Below are 27,967 nucleotides of genomic sequence, written 5' to 3'. Positions count from 1 at the left end.
CAAGTAGTTTGGGAGTGTGATATGTACTCCTTCTCATATTTTTTCTTCCAAGGTCACTAAAACAGGAACAAATGGAAGATGAACAGGGACATCTTTTACCCTGTGTCCACACCAATGTGTTACATGAATGAGTGATGGCAAAGGAAGGCCTAGATTATAGCAGGGTCCATGGAGCAGAGAGGAAGGTACAAGTGTCAAGAGTCCAGTAGTCCACCATGTGGAAACTGAAGTGACTTATTGGGAGATGAGGAAGCCATCTTCCAAAGTCATTTAGGAGCAGATGCTGGTGGCGGTGGTCTGAAGACTGGCAGCAACTCTTTCTTATAGTCCACTCTGGGAGCACCAGTCTTTATGCAAAGGCCTGGAAGAATCACCTTCACTGAGCTAGCAAGGTCATCAAACTCTCTGTTTACCTGCATATCCTAAGGAGAAACCCATGATAAGACAGTGCATTCTTCCTTTCTGGGAACTTGGTTGTATTTACTTGTACACAGGTCTCCAAGAAGTTCCTCTGGGCAGTTTCTCTCCCATGGATGATGATCTCACACTCCCCAAAGTATTAAAATAGAAAAGGGAAGGGATTCAAGAGGGGGGCTTTTAAGGGCATGCTCTATTTCTCCATGTGGGGGGATAGTTACACGGGTATATGCTGCTTGAGATCCACCTTAATCTTTAGGCACTCTTTAGTATGGGAAGAGGCCTGAGGAGAAGAGAACTAGCACACTAATTGAGCCTTTCTCTGTTCAAGTCCTACCTACAGGGTCTATCATCTCATTCCATCTTTTTCACTTTAAAAAATTTAAATTTACTACCTTCAACACAGATGGAGTCCTTCTGTGATGCCAAGGCAGGTCTTGAACTCCTGGGCTCAAGAGAGCCTCCTGCCTCAGACTCCTGAGTAATTGGGACTACAGATGCACACCACTACACCTAGTTCCTATCCTATGTACACAGTGCCCCTGGAAGGCAGGTATTAGCCCCATTTCACATAAAGAAAAGGCTGAGCTCTGGAAGGGAGTTTACTTCAACTACAAGAAGTCATAAGCATTCCCCTCAGAGCTGAGGATAAAATCTGGGTTAGTCAGATTAGACTAAGATAACAGTTAAAGACTAGAAAATAGAACATTAGAGCCTGGCTTGTGTGATGATTCTTTGGTTCAGAACCTTGTGCAAGATCCCACATTGATGAACTCAGGATTTGGTCCCAGGCATGAACTGGGTATTTCTGTGGTATTTCTGTTATATTAGAGGCCTTTGCTAATGACCATATATTGTATTGAAAAATGTGTAGTTTGGCAGGCAAATGTATATATTATCCACCCACCTTATTCTAGAATGATTAGACACAGTGTTGAAAAGCATTTTTAGAACTGAAGAAACATTTTTAAGTCATGCTAATTTTCTGGCTTTGGAGTTGTAAGGACAATCTAGGAAGACTAGAACTGTGAAAATAGTTCTGGTATGACTGACTCAAGTGTGGATTAAATAATCTAGGTTAGAATGAGCATTGAGTCTAGTGCAGACTTTAAAACTTCATATTCTGTCAGGCTGGATACGTAGCTTAGTGTTTGCCTAGCATGTGTGAGGTCCTGAGTTCCATCCCCTACACCACATGTGCATGCACACCCCCCACACACATATACAAAGTGATTCTGGAGTCTCTCGTTAATGATGAATTGACATAGAATAGAAAAGAGTGACATTTCTTTCCCTTACTAAAAAAGCAAAATTGGGCTGGGGTTGTGGCTTAGTGGCAGAGCGCTTGCCTAAAACGTGTGAGGCACTGGGTTCTGTCCTCAGTACCACTTAAAAATAAACAAATAAAATAAAGGCAAACTATCCAACTAGAAAAAAAAAAAAGAAAGAAAACAGGAAAAAAATTAAAATGGCATTAAAAGTGGGTTCTAATTCCCTTGCTGTCACACAAATCCACAAATGGATCTTCCAGCAGTGCAGTCCACCTGCAGGCAGTACTGGCTGGGATGGGGGAGGGAAGAAGGGTACCCTTGCCCAGTACTGAACCTGCAGATCTAAACATCCATGCATATTAAGCATGGTGCCCCCAAATTCCACCTCTGCTCTTTCAGCCAAGGAAGAACACAGTTGGGGCCCAATATCAGACCAGGCTACAGATGCCAGCCCAGAGTGGGAGCAGAGTTGCAGTAGTGTCATGACCTGCATTGAGATCTGGGTTGGAACTCTCACCTGCCACTGGTGTATCTGAGTAGGGCACTTTGTTTCTGTAATCCCCATTTCTTTCCTCTCAAATGGAGATGTAACAGGGTTGTTGGGAGGATCAGAAAATGGCTTAGAAAAAGCTCTTACAGAGAAATCTAGCAGTTCTAGTGCAGATGCTGGGTTGTCCCGGACATACTTGAGGAGATGAGAGCAGCCTTCAGTTTGCATGGGATTCCTGGACACCTAAGAAAGACAACACAGAACTAAGAGAAGCTGAGTCAGGCAGGCTGAGAGCGACCTGCAAGGGAATGAGGGCACTTCTTCTCATAGTGTGGGTAGGAAGGCGCCACTACCTCAACTCAACAGGTGTTTCTGTGTGACATATTGCCCTGGGTGAGGATATTGAGCTGGGCAAGAGAGGAATGGATTGGATGCTGACAAGGCACCTATTCAGCTCTATACTGGGAGACAAAACACTGGATTCTTAAATAAGAGTACAGTTGCTCAGGGAAGGTGAGGCAAAAGAAATGTAAAATTCAGTGGTAAGTTCAATGCAAGAGTGCATGCCAATACCGCCTGGGAGGTCGTCATTGGAGAGTAAAATCCCAGAACCAAGCTTCACAGTTGTAGAGGATGGATAGGGGCATATTAGCAAGAACAACAGGAGTAAAAGCAAAGGTGGGAAATAGTATCCTGTGTGTGTGTGTGTGTGTGTGTGTGTGTGTTTGTGTGTGTCCGCGTGGGTGCATGCAAATACTGAAGAGCCTGAGGGAAGAGCAATGAACTTGGAAGCAGGGTTTAGAAGAGTCCAGATCCCCATGATGTGCTATGATTGATGAGGTATAAAGCTTGGATTTATCAGAAATGAAAGGTTTAGCAGGAAGTGAGAGGGGCATGTGTCATTTTAGAAAGATCATCAGGCAACAGATGGGAAGGAAGGACAGAACTGGGAAAACGAACAGCTTAACAGAACCTGAGAAAGGGAGAAAAGGAAGAACCAACAGGCTGAGCACTCTGCTGGAGGTGATACTGGAGGGAAAGTGTGGGGAAGAGACATGGGTCAGGCTCTGGCCCCCATCTTCTGACTTGGTTTCTCCCACTGAGAGGCAACCCCTAGAAGGAGGTGAAGCATTCATGAGGAACTCTCAAGAGTCATTGTGATTAGGAGACTGTCAGTGCTGGAGAGGTGCATGTAAGCTTGCGAGAGAGGTCACAGTTTTTGAGGGGCAAGGAGTGGGAAAGCTAATGAGAGAAGACCTGGGAAGGCTGAAGATGGGGAGCAGAGCCAGATGCCAACCCTGTCCCCAGAGCTGGTGATACTGTCCCCTAGCACAAGCTATTGGTACAGCAGACCTCAGAGATTTTTCTCCACATTTGCCTGGCTCCCTCCCTTCTCCATCTTCCACTCTGAGCCCTGCTCAGTGGCTCTCTTTGCACCTGCAACTCTGAAGAAAGGCAACTCCCTTTAGACACACAGGCCTCAGGTAGGTCTAAGCAGTGGCAAACCAATCCATCTGCATTGACCCTGGTTTCCAGGACAGAAGAGAAAGAGCAGGGGAGATGAATGCCAAGCGAGGGGTTCTCTGGCAACTTTCCACAGAAGAGCACCCCAAAAGGAAGAAGAGGAAAGTCAGCAAGGTGTTGTTGAGGACATAGTTCTGGGAGGGATAGGTGGACAGAAGAGGAGTGTGAATCTCAGCATGGGCCAGGCCAGAGGTGGGAGACTGAATGGCAAAAGGAAGAAGTAGTTACAAAAGTAATCAGGAGGCCTCCCTCCCAGAGACCCCATCAGGGCTCTGGAGTCTGTGTACACTGCCGCCCACTCAGTGGCCCTGGGTTTGGTGATGTGGTGGGGAGGCATCTGTGGGGACAGGCACAGGGCAGGTCTGTGCAGAGGCTTCCCTCTTGAGGTTAGCACTCACAACAAGAATCCTCAGTGTCTGGTTGACCCGGAGGCCCAACCCCAGGTGCCGGGCTCCCGTTGCAGAGATTCGGTTGTTGCTGGAAAAAAAAAAAAAAACAACTTATGAGTCATAGTCAAGATACAGGATTAGTCTAGGTGTCCATCAGCAAGTGAGCGGATAAAGAAAATGTGGTACCTATACACCATGGAGTATTATTCAGCCATAAAGAAGAATGGCATCTTGTCATTAGCAGCATGGATGAAAGTAGAGAACATTATGTTAAGTGAAATAAGCCAGACACAGAAACACAAGGGTCACATGTTCTCTCTCATATATGGAAGCTAAAAAATATCAACCTGAAAATAGGTTATGACTACTACAGTTTGGGAAGGGTTTGGAAGTGTGGAGGTGGAAAAAGAAAGTTTGGATCTGATCAGTGTGAGTATGGAAATATCACTCAGAACACCATTACTTTATACAATTAACGCACAATAGCAACTCTGACAAAAAAGACTCATTCCTCTTGAAGCTTTCCAAAGAGCTGGGCAGGACTGATTGCCCCAGTGTCTCTTCTGGAGCTTCTGTTGCATCCACCAGGATTGGCTTCTCATTCCAACCCTCCATTCATGCCCAGGTCTTGCAGGCAACTCAGGGTGAAAAAGATGGATATGATGCCGCCTCACTGGTGACTCTGTTTCCAGGGAGATCACCCAGCCAACAGGCCAGAGTGTCCCTCCTGTGGTGGAGACCAGCAGTCACTCCCTGGCCCTTTGAGCTCAGCAGGTGCCCCCACGTGTTCTGCTCCATGGTACCTACCCATCACCTTGTTCTCATCCTCTCTTCTCCTCCTACTAAACCAACTTTGGGCTTCAGCTCGGGGCCACCTTTTCTAAGGAGCCAGTCCCACTTCTGACTTCTCACATGTTGGCTCTGGCTGTGCCATGAATTTCAGCATTTCCTGTTGCTGCCTCCAGCCTTGGCTCTTCCCATGGGGAGGAAAGATGTGCTGGACTGATTGGTGCCTCTTGCCTGCAAGGTGCAGCCCCTGGGGAGGGGCTCAGCCACAACAGCCTATAACTTAACTGACATCTGCCTCTTTTTCCCCAGTGGGTTTGCCCCTACCCCATTCATTACCTGTTGAGGGCTGAGATGCCGCCTGGCCTCGAGAAAAATTTCACTCAGAGCCGAACCCAAGCAGCCATGTGCTGAACAAATCATGCCCGTGGGGCCACCAGTCAGAGCCTGACCTTGCTCCATCCGGAAGTGGATCCATTGAAAGGCAGGGAAGTTCTCACAGGTCACCAGCCTGTGCCAGGCCTTTTGAAGGTCATTCACACTTACATTTGGGGATCCCTTGCTACCTGCCTGCAGTGCAGGAATTAGGAATCACAATGTATTAGTGATGATCTTGAGAGAGAAGGATGGAGCTGGATGTCTTAGGATTGTGGCCAAACCCCTTCCTAAGTAGATTGTCATCGGATCAGAAATGAAAATGAATATCAGTGAGATCACAGTGCCCCTGGTCCCTGCAGATACCCCCATACTTCTCACCTCATGTTGAGTTCTTCCAACACGTTGTTGGCCTTGAGGGCCTCACCCACTGCAGAAGCTCCAGAATCTCCAAAACCATTAAAAGAGATGTCTAGGACTTTCAGGAAGATATTTGCCTAGAACATAAAGAGTGAAGCTGGGGCCCACATCTCATGGTGCAGAAAGCATGGGGGCCACATCCTCAGAGCCCAAGAAGCTTGAGGTGCATGATAGGGACAAAATGAAAAAGAGCAGAGATGAGGTAAAGTGCTGTATTTCCCCTCATTAGCTTTAGTTTGGAGGTGATGCTAATGGAGCTGAACAGTCCCAAGCATATCAGAGGAGGCTGGGACTGGTCCATGGTCAGAGACCAGGCAGTAGTGGGTCCCAAGACACAGTAATCTGATTTCCATGCATGTGGGAGGGGTTTTTGTTGTTGTTGTTAGAGACTTTGCCCAGGGTCACTTTACCAATGAGCCCCATCCCCAGCCCTTTTTATTTTTTATTTTGAGACAGGGTCTTGCTAAGTTTCTTAGTGCCTCTCTTTAAGGTGCTGAGGGTGGTTTTGAGCTTGGCATCCTCTTGCTGCAGTGTCCTGAGCTTCTGAAAATGCAGGTGTACACTACTACACCTTGCTATTTTGGATTTTCTTAATATCAGGGACCCTGAGACATAAAGCAGCCCCAAGGACCTCGGGTTCCAGCAAAGTTTTGCGGGATAAAATCTGCCCAAGTGTCTGACGGGAAGAGATGTTTTGGTGCTCTGAGAAGAAAAACCCTGACCTACCACCTTGCCTTAGAGGTCCTCCATAAAAGTAGTTGTTACAAGAACATCAAATATGCCTTGTGCCACTCTAGCATTGCTTGAGGCTAGACTCTCAAGTTGTATGAACCTCAATATATAGGGGAGCAAGTGAGACGTTTGAGTCAATGTGCTGGCATTCAGGGTTGCAATGGTGTCTTTCAGGAAAACATCTATTTATGTTACAAGTAAGCATGTGGGGCTAGGGTTTTAGCTCAGTCACTGAGCACTTGCCTAGCACACGTGAGCCATTGGATTTTATCCTCAGCACCACATAAAAAGAAACAAATTATGGCTGGGGTTGTGGTTCAGTGGTAGAGCACTTGCCTCGCATGCATGGGGCACTGGGTTCGATCCTCCATACCACATAATGAAATAAAATAAAGGTATTGTGACCATCTACAACTAAACATTAAAAAATAAAAATAAACAAATTATGTAAAGGTATTGTATCCGTCTACAAGACTTGACAGATGTTCCCTACTAGCCAAGAGTTTGTACCTGGAGAAGGTACAAGACATTCAGCTCTGGACCCTTCAGTAAATGACCAGATAGTGGGCCCAGTGTACTGTAGTCATCAGATGGGGTGAGGAAAATAAAAGTTACCTAAAACAAATACTCTTTAAGTTCTCTTTAAAGTTTTAATTTTGCACTGAGGATGTGCAAAGCCCTGGGTTCCCCACATCCCCTAAAAATAAAGAATAGGAAAAAAGATCTAAGGTTCATATCTGATGATCTGCAAAGGAGAGGCCCCAGGAACTGACTGGATGGGGGTCTCATACCTCTAGTCCCCTGGCAAACACTATGGCTCCTGGACCCCGGAGGTGATTCCAGCTTATGTTAAGCTCTGTTAGTCCTGTGTTTTCTGCCAAGGCTGGTCCAAGTGTCTCTCCTTTGGAACACCAAGATAGATCTTGTTATTAACTCTGCTCATTCCTTTTTAAAAAATGATACTGTTGCCTGAATCTCTACTGGGCAGGAGGATCTAAGAGATGAGGTCAACATAGGATTGCCCTGCTCTCACAGAATCCACATTTAATAGGGAAGGTATAAATACAAATTAATGGGATGCAAGCTAATATAAACTAAAACAGGGAGGAATAGGAAGAGAGTGGTGGCCTTGATGGGGTCACAAAAGTGATTATAACTCTGAATCGAATATCCACCACTCATGTATTCAAGCATAATGTACAGTAGACACAGGAAAGAACAGAAGTGCAAAGACATTTGAGAAACACTCTCAGGCATGGAGCTGGTTAAGGAAGCAGGTGCAATGTGGTAGATAGTAGGTGGTATTTGAGAGAGGCTCAGAAGCCTGTAATTCTATGTCAAAGACAGGGCTAAGGCTCTTCCCTATAGTAGCCAAGGAATCAGGGAAAGCTAAATAGCATTTCAGCAAGATTCCTAGTGTCTGATGATAAACATCAGCAAAGACAGTGAGTGGTCAGGTGACCCATTGAACGGTGCTTGCTATGGGTAAGAGGTAACTGCTAGCAGAGCCGTGATGGAGAGGAGGCCCAGGGAGATATTGCAAGGAAGTGACTGTGTATGGAGAAACTCAAAAGGGATATTTAGCATGTAGAACGAGAAGAACCCAAACTGATAGAATGTTTTCTATCTGTAGTACTTGGCCAGTCTGACCTGCTCCCAGTTCTCCAGAGCACCAGCACTGACATGTCTCTTGGCCATCCCCTATTTTGGAATCCCCTTCCTTACCTTTATAACAGCTCTAATATTTCTAATCTGGTTTTTCATAGACTAGAGAAGTCTGTACTGCCTGGTCAGACTGGTTTGGGCCTTTCTGGATCCCTGGAACACCAGAAATTCTTCCATCCTTCCAGGCTCTAGCCACTAGATCTCTTTCTGTCTGACTGGTCTCTGTCACCAAACTAGGAGTCCTTTGAAGATAGGAATTTGACTCCTCCCCATGAGCCCAGAGCCTAGTACATGTCTTGTAAGGCTGGTTTGAAGAAGTGCAGAGAGGAAAAAATGAATGGATCAATAAGAGCACTCAGCCAGCTTTCTCTGCTAGCACTTACAGTGGCAGACACTTTTAGCACCTTGGAGAGCTCCCTGTGCCAAAGCACTGCTGCTCCAAGAGCCAGAGTCAGCACTCAACTCCAGTTTTGATACCTCCAGGTTCATAGATATGGATACTTCTTCCTTCCCCAGACACTTCCAGAGCTGAGAGGGGAGGGTGGTAGTCATCCACTTGATAGTAATCCCTTCTTTGCTGAATTACTGGTCAGTGAGAGGATTCTTTCTTTTATACATCTGTAATAGCTAATGCTTGGTCTCCATCATCTACCCAGCCATCCTGAGGTAGGTGGTGCCATCACCATGGATCAGGTGAGGAGACTAAGATCGAAACTCCTTCACCACTCAAGGAAATCAGCCATACCTTCAGGTCCCTATTTGGAGAAACAAAATGGCCTTTCCTTTCCCAGGCCCCATTCTACCTTCCTTGTGTACTTATTTGTATTTCCTTAGCTTCCAGCCTCTCCCTTCCAGCTGCCTCTCTGGTGCTTGACCTCTGCTATAGTTTGTATCTTAAGTGGCTCCCAAAGGTTCATATTTTAAAGGCTTGATCCCCACAGTGGCACTACTGGAAAGTGACAGAGCCTTTAAGGGGTGGGGCCTAGTGGGATATCTTAGGTCATTGGAGTGTATGTTTTTGAAGGGAATTTTGAGACCTAGGCCTCTTCCTCTTAGCCTTTTTGCTTTCTGGCCATAAGTTGAGTAGTTTTGCTTTGCCATATGCCCCTACCATGATGTGCTGCCTCATCAGAGGTCCAAACTAATGGGCCAATTCATCATGAACTGAAACCTCTAAAACTAAGCCAAAATATATCTTTTCTCTTTATAAATTAATTATCTCAGGTATTTGTTATAGTAACAAAAAAATTACTAATATATAACTAACCAGTTCCATCTAATTGTGACGGTCTGGAAAGACACCTATATTTTGTCAAAATCTGAAATAAACTTCTCCTTTAATTTCACTGACTTCCCACAGTAAAATTTTCTTAGAAGGCAAACTGAGTGTCAGTAACTCCAGGGCTGATTCTCACAGGCCAACACTGGTGCTTGAGACAGATTATCAATTCCAAAACTTTCCAGATCAGTCAATTTTCTCCTGGGGAATTTATTAAAGTGGAAATACATGTGCATTCCTTTCGAAATATGATTCAAGAGGTCCAGGATCCCAGGTTATTCTTTTTATTTTCCTTTCTTTTGAGATGAGGGTATTACTATGTTGCTCAGGCTGTCCCCAAACTCCTGGGCTCAAGCAATCCTCATGATTATCCAGGACTACAAGCATGTGCCACTGCACCCTGCTTCTAGGTGATTCTCTTGTGCATGCTAGGCAAACTTTCCACCACACCAAGCTACATCCCCAGCCTGCTTATAGGTGATTCTTATAATTGGTTGGAACCTTTGGGAACAGGCACAGAAGTGTATATTCCTGGCAAACAGACTGCTCATGCAAAAGCCCTGGGGCATGAGAGAAAGAGATCAAGCAATCCACTTATGTTTTTCACAGTATCTCAAATAAAATTTTCACATGTTCAGCCATGACTTGCAGCCATTGACTCTTTATACCATACCCTAGTCACTCTCCCCTGGATCACTAGGCTAGTCATATTGGTTATCTACCAGTTTGAGAAACAGGCCTGTATACTCACTGTTTCTTTGTTTGAAATTCTCACCCTCTAGTTTTGCCATGACCTCTTCGCAAACCTCATTTAGGTTTAAATATCACCTACTCAAAGAAGCCTCCCTGGCCATCCCTCTAAAGCAAGGAGTCCCCACTCTATTCTTGTTTTAAATTGTTTCTTTTGGAGCACCAATAATTACTAATAATTATCTTGTTAATATGTGTTTCTTGAGGACAGGGCCTTTGTTTTATTTACTTCTAGATCCCTAGTGGCCAAACCAGTGCTAAGTATACACAACAGTGGGTAATGAGATATTTGTGGAATGAGTTAAAGGCTGTGTGTACCTAGAGTGGACAAGGAGTGGGCCAAGGTATATAGGGAGAGCAGAACCAGACATGAATGCTCACTATGGTTCTGCCACCTCTTTCCCCTATCATCAAAGGAAGATGAGCTGTAATGTCCCTTGGTGGCCCAGACCAGGGATTACCTGCTTGGTCATTCAACTGGTTATAGCTGACATCCAGGGATTTTAGGCCTGTGTGGACCAGCAAGAGTTCAGCAAGGTACTGGGCTGCCTTCTCTTCCAGGCTATTTCCTGCCAGTTGTATCTTCTGCACAGCCTGGTTCACTTTGAGGGCAGCACAAAGAGCCTGGGCCCCTGCCACTCCAATCTGGTTCTCCGACAGATCCACATCTGGGGGCCAGCAACATTCTTCAGTCAGTGGGATCTGAAGTCAAGACCACCCTTATCCACCTTCGTACATCTCCCAAACCTCCATGACTGAGGCAGAGGAAGAAACTTTGAGGTTGGACTATCCTAGAGTTTCAGCTCTGCCACTCATTGGCTAAGTCCCCTTGGGCCCCTGACCTCTCCCTCCTCTGCCAAAGGGTTAAAAGCCACCTACCTTGTGGTACTGTGGAGAATGTTGTTAGAGGAATAACTACCACATTGTTAACTGGTCTCTGTTCTATTGCCAGGGACTGATGATACTAGCCCAGGTGGCCAGGAGAGGAGCTCTTTCATGGACCAGATACTCTGGTGACCACTTTATATACTCAGTTTTATTTAATACTCACCAAAACCCAATGGCTAAGTGGTATTGTTGGGGCCACTTCACAGGCTGGAAACAGGCTCAACAAGATTTAGTTGCTTGCCCAATCTGCCTGCAGAGCTGGCATATGGATCCAGCCTCAATGAATTCCTACCTTGCCCTCCTGCTTCTTTCACAGTCTGGTCTCTGCCTCTCTTCTCTACCCTGGATTCGGGCACTGGGAATCTACCCTATACTGGAGGGGGTGTGCTGATCAGTGGAGGAGGGGAGTGAGTAGGGTAGACCTGGTCAGGAAAGAAATGGCATCCAGCATTGACTGCTCCACAGGCTGGATCCTCAGAGGGTTTAACTCCACCCTCATGTGCTGCATCCTGTGTTAAGCAACACCCCCCCCCCCATTAGCCACCAGTGGATCCCAAGTGAGGCCTGACTTTCCACATCACTGAGAAAAGTAAAGGAAAGAACTCAAGCCTGCCCACCTGCCCCATGCTCAGCACCTACCACAGATGCTGCTGTTTTTGCTCAGGACATAGGCCAGGGCCTCTGCACCAGCCGCACAGAGCCCATTGTCCTGAAGATCCAGCCGCTTAATGTAGGGATTGGAGGTCAACATAGAAGCCAGAGCCCATGCCCCCTGGAACAGAGCAGAGAGTCCTGAGAGGTCAGATTCTTCTCAGGGCTGAGGGCACCAAACACATTTAGCCATCTCTGGGCTCAAGTTTCCAGGGCTCAGCCTGCTCAGTGCCCTCCAACCCAAAAGCCTTCACTTTCCCACATTCTGAAGGGACACCTTCTTCTCCCTCTAAACTCCAATCAGATCTCACCCTCTGAACTCTTCCCTGACCCTCCAGCAGGTTAGGAGCCTGTATGCTCCCCAACCTTCATGGCTGATGTGTCCCAGCCTCCATCTTTACCCAGATATAGGAGATGGGATACACCTGGCAAAAAGGACAGCTGAGGAGTGTGTGGGATGGTCTCAATGAGAGGCACTCCCATGGCTATTATCTCCTAGGTCCCCCCCCACCAAGCCTGACTCCAGAGTCCCACCACAGGTACCTGGGGTCCCAGACCACGGTGCCTCAGCTTCAATTCTGGGGCACACCCTTGGTTCAGAAAGTAGATGGTGGGCACAATGTTATAGGTCTGGCAAGACCCCAAGTGGAGGGCATCCCTGATGGGTTCTCTAAGTCCATGTATGCCTGGAAGGAAACAAGGGAGGTAAATGTGGAGCCCTTCACTAGCCCACCCACCTCCCTCCTTACCCTCCATTACTATCCTGGCTGTTTCCCTTCTAGAGGCATTTCTTCCTGTACTAGTGGGACTATTGTCCTTATATTTCAGATCTGTTGGCAGGATTTTGCATTTCTTTGTTCTGAAAACATGTTCTTGTTTTGTTTTGTTTCTGCGATGCTGGGGATAAAACCCAAGGCCTTATACATGCCAGGCAAGCACTCTATCACTGAGTTACATCCCAAGCCCTGGATGCATATTCTTAATGATGGACCTCCTAATGTCGCTCAGAAGGGTGGGCATGGCCTGAGAGACCACTGGCTGCCCTGAAATCACCCTACAAAACGATGAGCTCCCATTCAGTCTCAGCCCATTTCCCTCCACACCTGCCAAGAAGCCCCCAAGGTGAGAAGTCAGGCCTAGGCCCCTGCTTCAGAGCACCTTCTTTCTCCAGGTCAGAGTCTGAATCTGCTTCTGAATCCTTGTCGGCCTCCGGGACCCCTGCAAAACGCTCAGCGGGTGCTATCGCCTCTTCCCTCTGATCTTCATTTTCCCCAGGCCTCTCACAAGGACCCTTCATGGTTACACCCATTTTGCAGACGTCGGCTCTGAGGCAGGGGCAGTTTTAGCGCTGCACCTAGAAAGTGAGCGGATTCTCAGCTACAGCACAGCGCAGCACTGGGAATGTGGGTGGATCCTATGCCCTCGCTGGCCAATCGAATGTGGCATACAGACAACAGACTCTCCCCTCGGCTAATACAGGCGCGCTGCCACTAGCCTGTTGCCCGAGCAACCCGGTGTTTTGGTTGCTGCAGAAACGGACTGGCCTGCGCAGACCTTGAGTGGGCCCCTAGCCAGGACCGATAAAAGTACTCTCCACTGGCCTAGCGTAGGGCTGGGCACCTTGAAGGCGTTGTTTATTATATATTTATTTAGTAAAGGGGATTGAACTCAGGGGCACTAACACTGAGGCACATCCGCAGCCATATGTGTGTGTGTGTGTGTGTGTGTGTGTGTGTGTGTGTGTGTATTATAGAGACAGGGTCTCACTGAGTTGTTAGTGCCTCGCTAGGTTGCTGAGACTGGCTTTGAACTTGTAATTCTCCTCAGGCTCCCAAGTCGCTGGGATTACAGGCGTGTGCCAATGGCCAGGCGCGTTCTTCATTCTTGCCACCCTATGAAATTCTAGCATCTCCCTTTTTTCACCAAAAGGGAGTCATGCCTGACCCCAGAGCTTGTGCTTTAGTCACTGTACTTGGCGGTTGGGAGACAGCTGTATGGGAGGGCATGGGGAACCTGCAGAGCCCGGTTACCCTCCTCTCTGGAGCTAGACCACATTCTCAGTCTGTGGCTCTCAGTTCTCTCTCATGCTTTGGCCTTTTCTATGCTGTTCTCTCCACCCTACATCTTTTTTTAAATTATTATTAGTTGATGATAGATCTTTCTTTCTTTCTTTTTTTCCTTCTTTCTTTCTATGTGGCGCTGAGAATCGAACCCAGTGTCTCACACATGCTAGGCAAGTGCTCTCCCACTTAGCCACAACCCCAGACCCTCCACCCTACATCTTTACCCAACTTTTCTTGCAGTGTTTCAAAATCTGCACATATCAGCTTAGAGGGATTTCTTCTTTTTAAAATTTTTTTTGTTATACATGGACACAATACCTTTATTTAATTTATTTATTTATTATGTGATGCTGAGTATCAAACCCAGTGTCTCATGTGTGCTAGGCAAGCACTCTACCACTGAGCCACATACCCAGCCCTCGGAGGGATTTCTTTTCCTTTTTTTTTTAATATTTATTTTTTAGTTGTAGTTAGTTGGACCCAATACCTTTATTTTATCTATTTATTTCATGTGGTGCTGAGGATTGAACACAGGGCCTCACATGTGCTAGGCCACTGAGCCATAACCCCAGCCTTCAGAGGGATTTCTTTATGAAGCTTGCATTGGCTCCTCCTCTGAGCTCCTTCTGACCCCATGCCACCTGTTCTTCCCTACCCTATAAGGAAGTATAGCAGGAGGGCAGGGGCAGAGCTGCTCATTTTGGAGTACCTAGGGATCAGAAGAGGAACTCTGGAGAGTATGAGAGGCCCAGGACAGCTTGGGCCTGGAACCAAGTCCAGAACTGGGGGGTGGAGGCTAGTTCCTGCCCTAAGTGGAGGTGTCCCTTTAATAACAGCTGGCCTGGCCCATTTGGATGCACTCTTTGCCTACTCATCAGCTGTGGCTGCAGCTGCTGTGCTGACTCATTGCACCAGTAGCCAGCAGAAACTGGGGGCATGTGCTCCTCAGGGGCCTCAGCAGGCTGGGGGCTTCTGGATTACAAGACAGAGAAGTATGTGATGACCAGGAACTGGCGGGTGGGCGCCTTACAGAGGCTGCTGCAGCTCGGGATTGTGGCCTACGTGGTGGGGTAAGAGAAAATAGTTTTTAGGTTGGCTGAAGGGATCATGGCTGGTCCTATTGGGCTGAGGGTTGAGAATTTGACTCTTTAGGGACCAGGCTGGTGGTGGTGGGGGTAGCAGGTTGGGACAGAGTTGGAAGTAAACAGAATGAGGGATCTTTGTCCATTCCAAGGCTTTCAGAATAATCTCTGTTTGTGTTCCTGCCTGCCCTCCTGCCTTCTTTCCAGGGCCTTATTCCTAGTCTCATATTGGGCTCTGGATACAGGAAGATCCTGCCCGGATACAGTCCCATTCCTGCCCGGGAGGAACCCTGGTGAGGCAGAAGGCAGTAGTCCTTTAGATTCATGAGAGCTGGAGCACTGAGGCCCCCCAGACAGACCACCAGTTCTAGCTGGGAGGTCAGAGGAGTCTTTAAGGAGGGAGCTATGTCTAGCTGGGGTAGGAGTAGGGATATTGTCTATGAAAGTCATGTGGGGGCTGGGGTTATGGCTCAGTAATAGAGCGATCGCCTAGCAGTGTGAGGCCCTGGGTTCCATCCTCAGCACCGCATAAAAATAAATAAGTACAATAAAGGTATTATGTCCAACTCTAACTAAATATATATATATATATATATATATATATATATATATATATATATATATTTTAAAAAGTCACTGTGGTAGATGCTGACTCTCCAGTGATTGTCCAAGGCTTTGGTCTGTTCAGGGTATCTGGGGTGACAGTTGATGCTAGAGAGGAGTCAGAAGGCTTTGATACTTCCCTATGGAGTATGGGAAGGGAGTTGAGCTTATAGGATCCAGTTCCTCCACTGTTCACTTTTGCTAGAGTCATACCATACTGTCCATCATCTCCTCCCCAGATGGGCCCTCCTTGCAAAAAAAGGCTACCAAGAACGGGACCTGGACCCCCAGATTTCTGTCATCACCAAACTCAAAGGAGTTTCTGTGACTCAGATCAAGGAGCTTGGGAACCGGTTATGGGATGTGGCTGACTTCGTGAAACCACCACAGGTAGGTCCCTAGTGCTGCTTCAGGTGGCATGAGTCCTTCCCCTACTGACAACTCTAATACAAATCATGCACAAGAGAGGCATGTGATATCAGAGTGCATCTGGTTTGGGAAGGAGCATGTAGAGGAGTGTTGCTTAGATGGGGCCTTCAGGAATTGTGTAGGAGGTTTCCTGGTGAACAAGAAGGGAAGCCAAGCCAAAGTAACTTCCTTTATAAAGGTCCAAAGGCTGAGCTTCGTCACCTGAGGCATCATTGTCATGTGCTCCTCCTCTACCCTCTTGGGCTTTCTGTCCCTAATCCCTCTACCCAGCTGGTCTATATCCCCAATGTCCACCTCTCTTCCACTGATGCTTAAATTATAGCCCCAGTGACCACCTGCCTGCATAGAAACTGATTCCAGATTCACCCACCATGTCCAAAGATAAATCATCTACCTCTCCTGGCATTCTCACTTATATTTATCCAACGAGAGCATTGACACCCACCAGTGCTAAAGCCAGATGCCTTCCTGTCCCTCCCATTATTTTTCACTGCAACCTCTACCATGCCTGGTCTCTGAGTGGGCCCTTTGATTCTCTCCCCTATTCCCTGCCACCAGGTGCACATAAGCAGCAGCCAGGCTGAAGTTTTATGCTTAACATCATCAGAACCTCAACCACTGCTCTCTGCCCAGGGAAGGGTCCTCTCCCATGATGGTGACCACCAAGACCTCCATATCCTAACTGTTGCCATGCCCCAATGCCCTCTGCCTAGCTCTTATCTTCCTTTCCTAAGTGCACCATGCTCTCAGGAGCAGCACCTCTGCATGTCCTTGGCCACTCTGACCCCAGGTCAAGCTTACCATCTGCTCTCCCAACCCCCTGCCATTGCCAGCTCTGATGTGCATGTGATAAGGGGTCCATCTCTCTTCAAGTCTTTGTCTTTAGTGCCTACAAGCAGGAGGCTCTTGGAAAATTCAAGTTGAGTGAATGAGAATAAATGTGAGAAATAAACTGGTAACTAAAAGATAAACATGGACATGAGGATCCCTAGGTTCAGAAATGGTCAGAAACACAGCCAACTTCCTGTTTGCACCTGCCTCACTAGAGACATTTTCCTGAGGGACAGTGTTGGTTACTAGATGGGGCCAAGACTATTCCCTCAAAAACTAGACTCCTAAGCCTAAGGATGTAGCTCAGCAATAGACTGTTCATGTGCAAACCCTGGGTTCCATTCCCAGCACCACCCAAACAAAAAAAAAACAGGCTGTCAGCTTCTGGCCTCCACAGATGAGGGAACCAAGTAGGGACCAACCTTGAGATTTGCCTCCTAGGGAGAGAACGTGTTCTTCTTGGTCACCAATTTCCTTGTGACGCCAGCTCAAGTTCAGGGCAAATGCCCAGAGGTAAGATTGCCTGGGAGAGTGGGTCCCTACTTCCTCTACCAGTCCTGGGTCACCAGCCATGTGTGCTGTGTACTTCCAAAGTCAGGGTATCACAGGAGGCTAAAATGGGGAGAAGCATCTCCTTGCAGTCTGTAGGGCTAAGGGAAGGCACCCCCTTGGGCTTTTGGTGACTGGAGTCTCTTGTCTACCTCAGCACCCTTCTATCCCGCTGGCTAACTGCTGGGTCAATGAGGACTGTCCTAAAGGGGAGACAGGGACACACAGCCATGGTAACTATAAGCTCTGTCTTTCAGAACCTCTACCAGGGTAGGGGGTGGGAGGGGACTCTGGGTGTGGTTCTATCAACAAATCTGTTCCACATCCTCCTCATGCCCTGTGGAGATTTGAGGTACTAGAGTACATCTTTTGTTTTCAAGGCATAAAAACAGGTCAATGTGTGGTATTCAACGGGACCCACAGGACTTGTGAAATCCAGAGCTGGTGCCCAGTGGAGAGTGGCACTGTGCCCAAGTAAGTCTCCTACTGACTCCCAGGGCAAGGCAACAGCACAGGCAAAATTCTAACATTGTCCCCTCTACTTATAGGAGGCCCCTGCTGATCCATGCCAAGAACTTCACGCTGTTCATCAAAAACACTGTCACCTTCAGCAAATTCAACTTTTCCAAGTATGTATGGGCTGGTGCTGGTTAACCCCAGGTCCTCCATGACCCCCTGGATCATCTGATCCCTACCTCCACTCCTTGCAGGACCAATGCCTTAGATACCTGGGACTCCGCCTATTTTAAGCACTGTCGCTATGATGCACTCTCCAGCCCCTACTGCCCCGTGTTTGGCATAGGAGATCTTATAGCTGCAGCTGGTGGGGACTTTGAAGACCTGGCATTGCTGGTGGGTTCTTGGAGGCAGGGTTCCTTAAGGGTTAGTGGAAAGGGCCTCAGGCCCATCCACTAGTGCTGTGTAAGCAGAGATGTGTTGTGTGCAGGGTGGTGCTGTAGGCATCAGAATCCACTGGGATTGTAACCTGGACACCGGGGGCTCTGACTGCTGGCCCCATTACTCCTTCCAGCTGCAGGAGAAGAATTACAACTTCAGGTATGACCCTCATAGCCCCCAGTGTCTACTTGCTGTTCACATGCCAGTGTGAAGACAGACCACTGCTTGTCCAGCCCTCTGGATACCCCACTCTATTTGTGAGGGGTGGCCCATGGACTGAAGAAGGTATTCTCAGTTCCTCATCCTCCAGCACAGGTTGCATCCAGCCTTGTCCCTGAGTCCTCCACCCCATCTGTCCCCATCCCTTCTGCATAGTGTGGACTCTTCACTTCTAGACCTGGGCATGGTTCCTTCTCCACCCCACCTGGCCTCCAGCATCTTCCTTCCAAGGCACGGGAGGCTTTTGTTTTGTTTCCACTTATGGTTTTACCTAAAACTTCTCAAAAAATTTATAGAAAAGTTCAAAGAAGAAAAGTACTGTGAACACCCATATACCCTTCACCTGGGCTTACCAATTTTTGTTTTCTTTTTGGCATTTGGCTGTGTTTGCTTTCTCTACTTTTATTTAGAGTAAGCTGGATATATTTAGATAGATTTCAGACAGAACTATTTTGGGTGGCTCAGTGGTAGAACTCTTAAACCATCACCAAACACACACATACACACAAAACTATTTGAAAATGTCAGGTAGACATTCACCCTTCTTAACAAGATCCTGAGCATGAGGATCTTTTCCATGTGACCATTCTATTGTCACACCCAAGAAATTGAACACTAACAGATTAAATCTAATATTTCTATTTCCCCAGAGGTGCTAATAATGTGCTAGATCTTTATATTTTTCAAGCCAGTTGTGGTGATACACAGATGTAATCTCAGTGGCTTGGGAGATTAAGACAGGAGGATCCCAAGTTCAAGGCCAGCCTCAACAATTTAGCAAGGCCCTAAACAACTTAATGAGACCCTCTCTCTCAAAATAAAAAACAAAAACCAAAAAAAGTTTGGGGATATAGCTTAGTGGTAAAACACCCCTGGGTTAAAATATCTACTACAAAAAAAAAAAAAGACTTTATATTTTACAATTGAGGATTCACTCAACATGAACTTATTGTCATGTCTTTGTCTTCCTACACAGACCTCCCCCTCCTACTAGTCCTCTGTCATCAAGTGTCACCTTGATTTGCACATAGAAACTCCTATGTGTGCACATAGCCATTAGGCCTGGGAATTAGATCCCATGTCATAGTTTACTGTACCCTCATCTGGCTTCTCTGACTTTTTCCAGAGGGCAGGGAGCTTCCTTGGAAAGCTTATAGCTTCCTTATAGGGCTTAGCAACTATGGAGGTCTAAGACTAGGACTCAGGGTTGGTCTTGGAGTTTATGGGGAAAATACATAAGTAAAATTGGAGGCTCAGGAAAACCAGACCAAACTGTGAATGGGCAGTGCAGACCACCAGAGCCCTCTCTTCTGCTCCCAGGACAGCCAGTCACTGGTGGGAAGCCCCAGGTGTGGAAGCTCGAAGCTTGCTCAAGCTCTACGGGATCCGCTTTGACATTCTTGTCACTGGGCAGGTAGGGATGGAGCCAGGGCTTGGGAAAGGCAGACAGATGGGCCTGAAAGAGGCTTGTGGTAAAAGTCATAGCCTGAGACACTCAGCCCAGGTCTTTCTCAGGCAGGGAAGTTCGGGCTTATCCCCACAGCCATCACGGTGGGCACTGGAGCTGCTTGGCTAGGTGTGGTAAGTCTAACTACCATGGGCTCCCTCTGGCTGCATTGAGCACCTGCCTGGGTCTGCTAGAACCTTCTGAGCCTGCATGTTGTGTCTCGGGATGAGGCTTGGGTGGTAGCAGGAGGGCAGAACATTGTGGGTCCTGTCTCTCCCAGATCACCTTCCTCTGTGACCTGTTGCTGCTGTATGTGGATAGAGAAGCCCATTTCTACTGGAGTACAAAGTATGAGGAGGTGAGTGAGGGCTCAGAGTTGAGCTCCAGAGTTGAGGCCACTCTGCCTGAACACTGGGTTCTGCCACATTCTAGGGGATGTTGGCCAGATCCCTGACCTACTGTCTTGTCTTTAGGCAAAAGCACCAAAGGAGGCTGCCAATCCTGAATGGACCAAGCCAGCTTTCACACCTGCAAGCCCCATTGCTCAGGTGCCTTAGATAGGGCCAGCACCCGCCCCCATGGTAGCTGCTACTGGGAGCCAGACTTGGTTGTTAGGGTGGTCCTGTCTGGGCTCTGGTACCCACTTACCTGTTTATTCCTGAGGCCTGTAGCACTCCCTGTTGTTTGGGGGTTGGGGGCTTGGAAGGATGAGGTCCTGACTTGGGGACCTTAAGGATGAGAAACTTAACAGAACTGGGGTAGGGAGTGGAGGGAAAATGCCACTCTTGAACTCCCAGACAGACTTTACCTCCTGAGTCCAGCCATAGCAGGATGCTGCCTGGGGAGCTATGGAAGCCAGTTTTGTTTAGAGACATATGGTAGAACACAAGCCATGGAGGTGGGGTGAGTTTTGGATATCTTCATTACATCATAGAAAGAGGGCCCACATATGCTTAGCTTACGCCCACCTTCCACTTCCTTGTGACAGCCTTTGGGCTTTGGAGGGCTTAAACAGGGAAAAGAGGACAATGGGACTGAATTGGTGGTCACTAGATCCTTTTTTCTTCTGTATATCCCTTTGGAGATCACCCAGGCTAACCCCCCACCCCAGAATCTGATTACCAGGTTTCCTAGGAGCCCTGGAGGTGGGGAGGCTGTATATCTGGAATTTACTGCCATCTATGTCATACTCAATAACCTGTCTGGGCACCTGCCCACCTTAGCCTGAGGCATATGCATGCAGGAGGCCCTAATCCTGACCCAGGCAGAGCCCAGTGGCTGTAAGAAATGTCCCTAATAAAGGACACTGAGGTCCACTGAAGGCTGGCCAGGTTCTGGCTGTGGAATCTTCCTGGGGGGCCTAAGTCCTGCCTGATGGAGATTTTCCCCAAGTCCCAGGACCCAAGGTCAGGATGGGAGGGCAGGGATGTAGGAATGTAGGTCCCTGGGTAGGGCAGGGATTTGGAAGTACTCACCTAAGGGAGGTAAAAGGTTACTTTATCATGGATGCCTTTATCACTGAGGGCCAAGGCTAAGGCTGAAGTTGGACTAGCACCTGGAGTCATCTGGCCTCAGTCCTTGGGGGTCCCTGCTGCTTCTCAATGTCCAGGGCAGCGGTGTTCATGGGCAGGTGGGCTCCAAAGGGGTAGACTGGGAAGGCATGGCTCATGAAGCCTGATTATCTGAGGTGGATCACATGTACCTGATTGTTCTCAAGGTCCAGAGAAAGATGATATGACTGTTGGAGTAAAGCTTGCCAAAACCAGCAGCTTCCTGTGTGGTCCTTACAAGAAGAAATAGGAAGGGGGATGCAACTACAGTGGGCATAGTACAGACAAGGAACACCAGTGGGAGGGTATAGTGTAGGCCTAGGGCCTTTCTGGGAACTCCCTCCTCCCCAGGCTAGGGCTCCCATTTCTACCAAGTGGGCTGGGAGGTAGTGAAGGCAGGCCCAGGTTCTCGTATACCCATGAACATCCGTGTGAACTAGTCATAAGTGCAACATCTTCAGCCTTCATTTCAAAACCCTGGCAGAGTGGGCAGATAGAGACAAAAGTGAGCTGTGGGCTGGGCCTGAGCTTGGAAACAGCTGTCATTTCAGTCTGCACATGGGCATGCAGGATATCCATGTGAGCCATATGTCTTAGGGTATGTTTGTGCCAAGAGGGTATATGCCTGTGTGCGGGAGTGCTTTGATGTTCCTAGGTAGGCCTCAGGAACATGCTGTGCTCTCTGGGAGCCATGAAAAACCAAGAGAACTCTGGAACTCCACTGCCTTTTCTTTTTTTTCTTTCTTTTTTTTTTTTTAAAGGGAGAGTGAGAGAGGGAGAGAGAGAGAGAGAATTTTTTTTTTAATATTTATTTTTTAGTTATCGGCGGACACAACATCTTTGTACGTGGTGCTGAGAATCGAACCCGGGCCGCACGCATGCCAGGCGAGCGCGCTACCACTTGAGCCACATCCCCAGCCCCTCCACTGCCTTTTCTAGGCAACCTCTTTGAGGCCCAGGCTCTGCTCCTTGATCTATCTGCCAGAGGATAAGTGGGGAATATTCTTGCCCGTTTGACCCCTATATGTCTGGTGTATGTTGCTTCCCTCTAAGTCAGGTAGGGAGTACTGGCCTGAGGAAGAATCCCTGAACCCAGGCCTGGCTGTATCCCTGATTCAAGGTGGTCCCAAGGTAACCTTTGTAGAAGTTTCAGTCTTTATTATGGATTTGGAACAATTGCCTGATTCCCAAAGGTAGGTGAGGACTCAGTATCACAGAGAATTCCACAGTGGACATAGTGGCTGACCATATGGCTGGCTGAACAATTATTATTATGAATTCCTGGGGCTGCGACCTCTTCCCTGCCCACCCTACCCCGCCGCCCAAATAGCTGGAATTGATCAGAAACAGGAAGGTGCTGAGCAAGGAGTTCACTGCACCAACACTGGCCAAGACCCATTATCTGAAGACCAGAGAAATTTAGTATCTGGATTAGGGTCCTAAAGTCCTGAGAACCACCAGAGCCTACAAATCCAAGCTGTCCTGAACAGAAGCAGCTCCCAGCGTCTCTGGCCTCTTGAAGAGATGGAGAGAGCAAAACAATCATAAGTTGGCCTCACAGACTGGTCGGCTACTCCATGCAGCCAGGCTCCTCAGCTGGTGGCTGGCTAGTGGGCTGCACAGCCTGCACTGTCTCTTCTAGGCTGCTGCTGGAGAATACCACATATCGTGTGGTGGTCAGCTCTGGTGGCTCCTGCTGGTTCGCTTTGCTGTGCCAAATGCCATAGCCGAAATACACAGCGAGTCCTGCAAGGTTGAAAAGAGCCTGAGGAATAGGACCCAGCCCTACCTGCCTTCTTTGTCCTCCCACTGTAGCACACTAGGTGTCCTAGCCTTGCCCCCACTCACCAATCAGCAGCCAGATGGAGAAGCGCAGCCAGGTCAGGTAGCTCAGCTTCAACATGAGGCAGATATTGAGGAGAATGCTCAGGGCTGGAGTCAAAGGCACCAAGGGGATCTGAGGGCATAAGGACAAGGCTGAGATGGACAGAAGGAAAGACCTGCCAGCCCAGAGCCTGACTTCAGAGAAATTTCATAGAGCCTCCATCTGTCTCTGGAAATTTTGGAGAGAATGTACTCCCTCACCATGAGGAAAGATGAATAAAGTGAGGATGGATGGATTGGCCTCCCCAACCTCATGAGCCCTTGTTCATTATGGAATGGCAGAAAAAGAAGGGGCAAAGGGAGCTGGCGGGGGTAAGACTGAGCAGGTCCTGAATGGGGAAGGTACCTGGAAAGTGTCTTGCTGTTGCTGTTGCTGGTGAGCCCCCAGGACCAGAAGGCAAAGCAGAAACACAACACTGCTGATCAGGAGCAGCAAGATGTAGCCCCACCGTGGGAGGTGCAAGGCCGAGTCTCCAAAGACTAGCACACAGCCCAGGGTGATGGCTGAGATCACCAGAATGCTAAGTGCCCAAGTCACAGCAGCTCCAGGGTTGCATCCATCAAGGAATCCCAGGTAGGGCCTCAGGGCTGGTCGCAGCTGCCCAGGCTCAGAAATTGAGGTTTGCACAGCCCCTACTAGCTGTATGTGGTCTGAGAAGGAATCATACTTCTTGGCTGCAGGGCCAGGGCTGGCTGGGCCTGGGGAGCTGTGTGGAGAAACCTTCTGAAAACGTAGAATAATGATGCTGGTGGCCACAAAGGTGTAGGCCAATAGAGTGCCAATGGATAGGAACTGGACCAGCGCCTCAAGGTCCAGCAGCAGTGCCAGGAGAGCCATAAGGACACCAAACACCAAGATGCCCACCACAGGCACCTGTGTTCGGGGGTGCACGTGGGCAAACACCTGGAAGAAGAGCCCATCTGCAGCCATGGCATAGACGATACGCGGCAGGGAGAAGAGGTTGCTGAGTAGAACGGTGTTCATGGCTGTAACAGAGGGTAGGGCAATGGTCATCATGATAATTAAACCTATCAGGGGTCACTGTTGGGTTCTAGAGCCTAGGTGGTTCCTTGGAGACACAGGGATGAGATTGTCTGGGCTTTTAGTATGAATGTGTATGAAGTACAAGATTACCATTCCCCCACTCCAGGAATGGGGCACTCCAATTTAAGTCACAGGCCCACTGGAGAATCTGATAAAAACTGAGCCCCATTGCCTAGGAGAAGGCTTGTAAGTACATGCCCAGAATTGACATTCTATGTACAATTTGGGGGGAGGAGCCCCATAGGAGGAGTCCTTCCAACAAGCCTAGGTGAAAGCCTTCAATAATTAGCACTTTCCCAGGCCCATTTTGCAACTGGTAAGACTGAGGCATGGGTGGAGATTTTTTCTTTTTTAAAAATATTAAGTTTTAGATGGACACAATATCTTCATTTTACATTATGTGGTGCTAAGAATCGAACCCAGTGCTTCATGCATGCTAGGCAAGCACTCTACCACTGAGCCACAACCCCAGCCCCAAGATGGAGATTTTCTAAGAGGCTCAGGACAGGACCTCACTGCCCTGTTCTCTCCCACCTTGCCCAGAAGGACCCCTTACCGCAGATGGAGCCAGCTGCCACGATGAAGCCAGCCCAGCTGTAGCCCCGCCGGTAGAAGGCATCAGCAAGTGCTGAGTCAGGGTCCAGACTGTGCCAGGGCACCATGAGGGTTAGTACGGTGGAGACGAGGATATAGGCACCAGCTGCCAGGCCAAGGGAGATGGCAATGGCCATGGGCACAGCCCGCCGTGGGTTCTGGGCTTCCTCACTGGAGGCAGCAATGACATCAAAGCCCACAAAAGCATAGAAGCAGGTAGCAGTTCCTGCCATGATGCCAGAGAAGCCAAAGGGTGCAAAGCCACCCTCCTCAGCACTCCAGTTGTGGGGGCGTGCAAGGATGAAGCCCAGGATGATGATGAAGATAATGACAATCAGGCTGATGGCTGAGAAGGTATGATTGAGCCAGGAGGAGACACGGACTCCACAGGAGACAAAAGCAGAAGCTAGAAGTAGGATGCCAGCAGCCAGGAAATCTGGGTAGCGGGCCAGGAAGGGCACCTGCCAGACACCCACTTGAGACTCAGTGAAGTTGCGAATGCCATGGCTAAAGATGGCATCCAGATAGCCACTCCAGGCACGGGCCACAGCAGCACCCCCAATAAGGTATTCTAGGAGCACATTCCAGCCTATGAGGAAGGCCCACACCTCGCCCATGGACACATAGGTGAATAGGTATGCAGAGCCTGTGCGGGGCACACGTGCTCCAAATTCTGCATAGCATAGGGCTGCCAGCAGGGAGGCCACAGCAGCCACACCAAAAGACAAGAGTACAGCAGGACCAGCCATATTCTTGGCTACGGTACCCGTGAGCACATAGAGGCCTGAGCCTACCATGCCACCCACACCCAGCAGGGTCAGGTCCAAGGTGGACAGGCAGCGCTGCAGAGACGTCTCCATGCTGGAATCCTCCAGAGGCTTCAGTCGATTCAGCTTCTGGCAGAAGTGTGCCAAGCTAGCAGCACTGTGCAGTCCCCAGGCCATAATGGGTAGTTAAGAGGTGCACCAAACTAGCCACTGGAACCTAGTAGGGCCAGACAGAGGGAAATGACAAGTTGTTCAGCCAGGTACTAGCCAACCTTCAGTTCCTTCTGTACTGCCTCTCCTCAGTGCTCTTCTTATCTTAGCTCTGGAGACCTAGGACACCAGCATCATGGGCTTGCTGGAGGGTTGGGATGGGACAGGAGTCAGGCCAGAGGACAGGAGGTTACAAGGAAGCCTGGAGGTCCTGTCAGTGGAGGGGATAAGGCAAAGCCCCACATGGGTACCAGCTAGGTAGTCCTGAGGGTAGGGAAAGCCAGAGTCTGGGAAGAGCTCTGTGGTCTGAGATCCAAGAGCAAGGTGAAATGGGAGGCTTCCTGGGAGCTGGGCCAGGAAGTCGAGACCCGGAACAGGAGCAGCTGAGCAACCCGGGACGCGGCTCAAGTGACCACCTGGCCTCAAAGAATGGCAATCACCCTCCACTGGGCAGGCCAGAATATCAGCTGCTGTGAAGCTGGGGCTCCCTGGGCCCTGAGCTCCGAATCCGGAGCTAAGACCCAGTGCACCTGCTGGCGCTCTGACACTCGCGGCTGCCGCCACCGCCCCAGCCAGCTGCGCGCGACCCTGTGCCCAGAAATCTGAGCTTTCAGCTGCTCTCCGCCCGAGCCCATCCGCGCAAGACCCGATGCAACCCACCTGCTGTCGCCACCACAGCCACCGCTCTGAGCTCTGTGCCCGCCCCTCTTGCTAACCCCGCCTGCGCGCAGGGCTCTCCCCCGCCCCCAGGCGCTGGATTCTACCAGCAGCTCCGCCACTCGCACTCCCTGGAGGACCCAGCACCGGGCTTTACCTGCCATTACACACCCAAATAGCCCACCCTACCTACACCTCACATGATCAAGACCAGAGCTCACTGGGTTCTAGAGTATCTTATCACTGACACACAGAGGAGGAATTCCAAGTCACCAGGTAAGTGACTAGCCGCCTTCACTTAGGGCCAAGTAATGTCCCTGGGTAAGAATTCTACCCTGCTTCCACTTACCTGATACCATCCTTGATCATTCACCCCAAAACATTTACTCCATCCAGCTGGGCATCATCCAAGCCCCCCAACACAAGGTGATGTTTGGTCTGCATCTTTGGGCACTGTGAGATGTGGTTATGGGTCTGGCTGAGGGGCCCTGACCTCTCAACTACAATAGGATGGCAGGAAGTCACCCCCCATGCTTTGACAGGAGAGTGCAGCCTTTTGGGAGTGTTCTATAAATTAGCAAAATTCACACTGGATGCTCTGAGCCTCCAGCTACAGATAATGTCCTATAAGTAGGCAAGCATTCTCCAGAGGCAACAGGCAGTCCTCCATTGGGGGTACCCCTAGAGCCCCTCAGATGCCAATAGCAGCCTCTCCTCATCTAGGAGCACCTGGCAGTTTTTGAAGAACCATGGGGGACCATAATGGCAACTCCCAACTCAAGAGTACTTCATACTATTCTCCACACCGTGAGGAAATCCATGTGTGTTACCATCAGACTCCCCTCAGGTTAATTTATTCTTGGAGCCAAGAGGTCTTTTTTCTGTTTTCACTCATTTCTTTGAAAATGAAAAAAGTTAATCCCAGCCTCTTGGAAGGCTGAAGTATGAGGATAGAAAGTTTAAGGCCAGCCTGGGCAAGTTAGAAGACCCTGTCACAAAATATTAAAAGAGCTAGGGTTCCTGGTGTGGTGGTGCACACCTGTAATCAGTGACTAGGGAGGCTGAGGAAGGAGGATAGCAAGTTCAAAGCCAGACTCAACAACTTAGGGAAACCCTATCTTTGAAAAAAAAAAAAAAAAAAGGTGGGGATGTAGCATAATGGTAGAGTATTCCTGGGTTCAATCTTCAGTACAAAAAAAGGAAGGAAAATAAAAAGAAAGAGAAAAAGTTAGTGTAATAAGGTATTTACTTGTTCCCAGCAAAATGATAACAACCCAGCCAGACCAAATAGAACCAAAGCAGGCATCTGTTCCCCACAAAAACTTTATATGTGTTTTCAGGTTGGATCTTAGCCTGCTGCCTGTATAGCCTGGTAGACTAGAGACAGGATAGTGGACTCCCAGACAAGGTGATGCCCCTTGGAACACTCTGCTTTAGCAAACCTCCTTGGTCTATTCAAATATTTGCTGATTCTATTGTCCTGAGGAACTGTTCAGATAGGCT

At 48.7% G+C, this 27,967-nt stretch overlaps 3 protein-coding genes across 4 annotated transcripts; 1 reads left to right on the top strand and 2 right to left on the bottom strand.

Annotated features, from left to right (window-relative positions):
- Positions 1-266: 266 nt before the first annotated feature.
- Positions 267-12,934, bottom strand: Lrrc74b (leucine rich repeat containing 74B). Its single transcript, XM_076867076.1, has 9 exons — positions 12,796-12,934; positions 12,181-12,323; positions 11,626-11,758; positions 10,560-10,766; positions 7,196-7,305; positions 5,634-5,749; positions 4,101-4,179; positions 2,326-2,421; positions 267-422 (listed from the first exon to the last, which is right to left on the bottom strand). The coding sequence occupies exons 1-9, from the start codon at positions 12,932-12,934 to the stop codon at positions 267-269; spliced, it is 1,179 nt and encodes a 392-aa protein (XP_076723191.1).
- A 1,491-nt stretch (positions 12,935-14,425) lies between these two features.
- On the top strand, positions 14,426-23,440 carry P2rx6 (purinergic receptor P2X 6). Of its 2 annotated transcripts, XM_076862419.1 has the most exons (13): positions 14,426-14,770; positions 15,625-15,775; positions 17,087-17,158; positions 17,352-17,427; positions 17,575-17,668; positions 17,743-17,823; positions 17,905-18,046; positions 18,141-18,250; positions 19,631-19,724; positions 19,826-19,891; positions 20,038-20,115; positions 20,231-20,305; positions 22,127-23,440. In XM_076862419.1, exons 1-13 carry the CDS (start codon positions 14,637-14,639, stop codon positions 22,244-22,246), a joined length of 1,293 nt encoding a protein of 430 aa, XP_076718534.1. In that variant the 5' UTR covers positions 14,426-14,636; the 3' UTR covers positions 22,247-23,440. The 2 variants fall into 2 exon arrangements, with proteins under 2 accessions (XP_076718534.1, XP_076718576.1); XM_076862461.1 differs by lacking the exon at positions 22,127-23,440 and having other exon boundaries at positions 14,429-14,770; positions 20,231-21,564.
- Slc7a4 (solute carrier family 7 member 4) lies at positions 22,618-26,485 on the bottom strand. The gene is made up of 5 exons (XM_076862337.1): positions 26,468-26,485; positions 24,793-25,814; positions 23,538-24,178; positions 23,156-23,264; positions 22,618-23,053 (listed from the first exon to the last, which is right to left on the bottom strand). The coding sequence occupies exons 2-5, from the start codon at positions 25,772-25,774 to the stop codon at positions 22,878-22,880; spliced, it is 1,908 nt and encodes a 635-aa protein (XP_076718452.1). The 5' UTR covers positions 25,775-25,814; positions 26,468-26,485; the 3' UTR covers positions 22,618-22,877.
- Between the last annotated feature and the right edge of the window lie 1,482 nt (positions 26,486-27,967).

The sequence above is a fragment of the Callospermophilus lateralis genome, chromosome 1 (genome assembly GCF_048772815.1).
Source record: "Callospermophilus lateralis isolate mCalLat2 chromosome 1, mCalLat2.hap1, whole genome shotgun sequence".
NCBI classification, from domain to species: domain Eukaryota; kingdom Metazoa; phylum Chordata; class Mammalia; order Rodentia; family Sciuridae; genus Callospermophilus; species Callospermophilus lateralis.
Note: the sequence above shows the minus strand (reverse complement) of the source record. Positions and strands in the feature narration are given on the sequence as shown.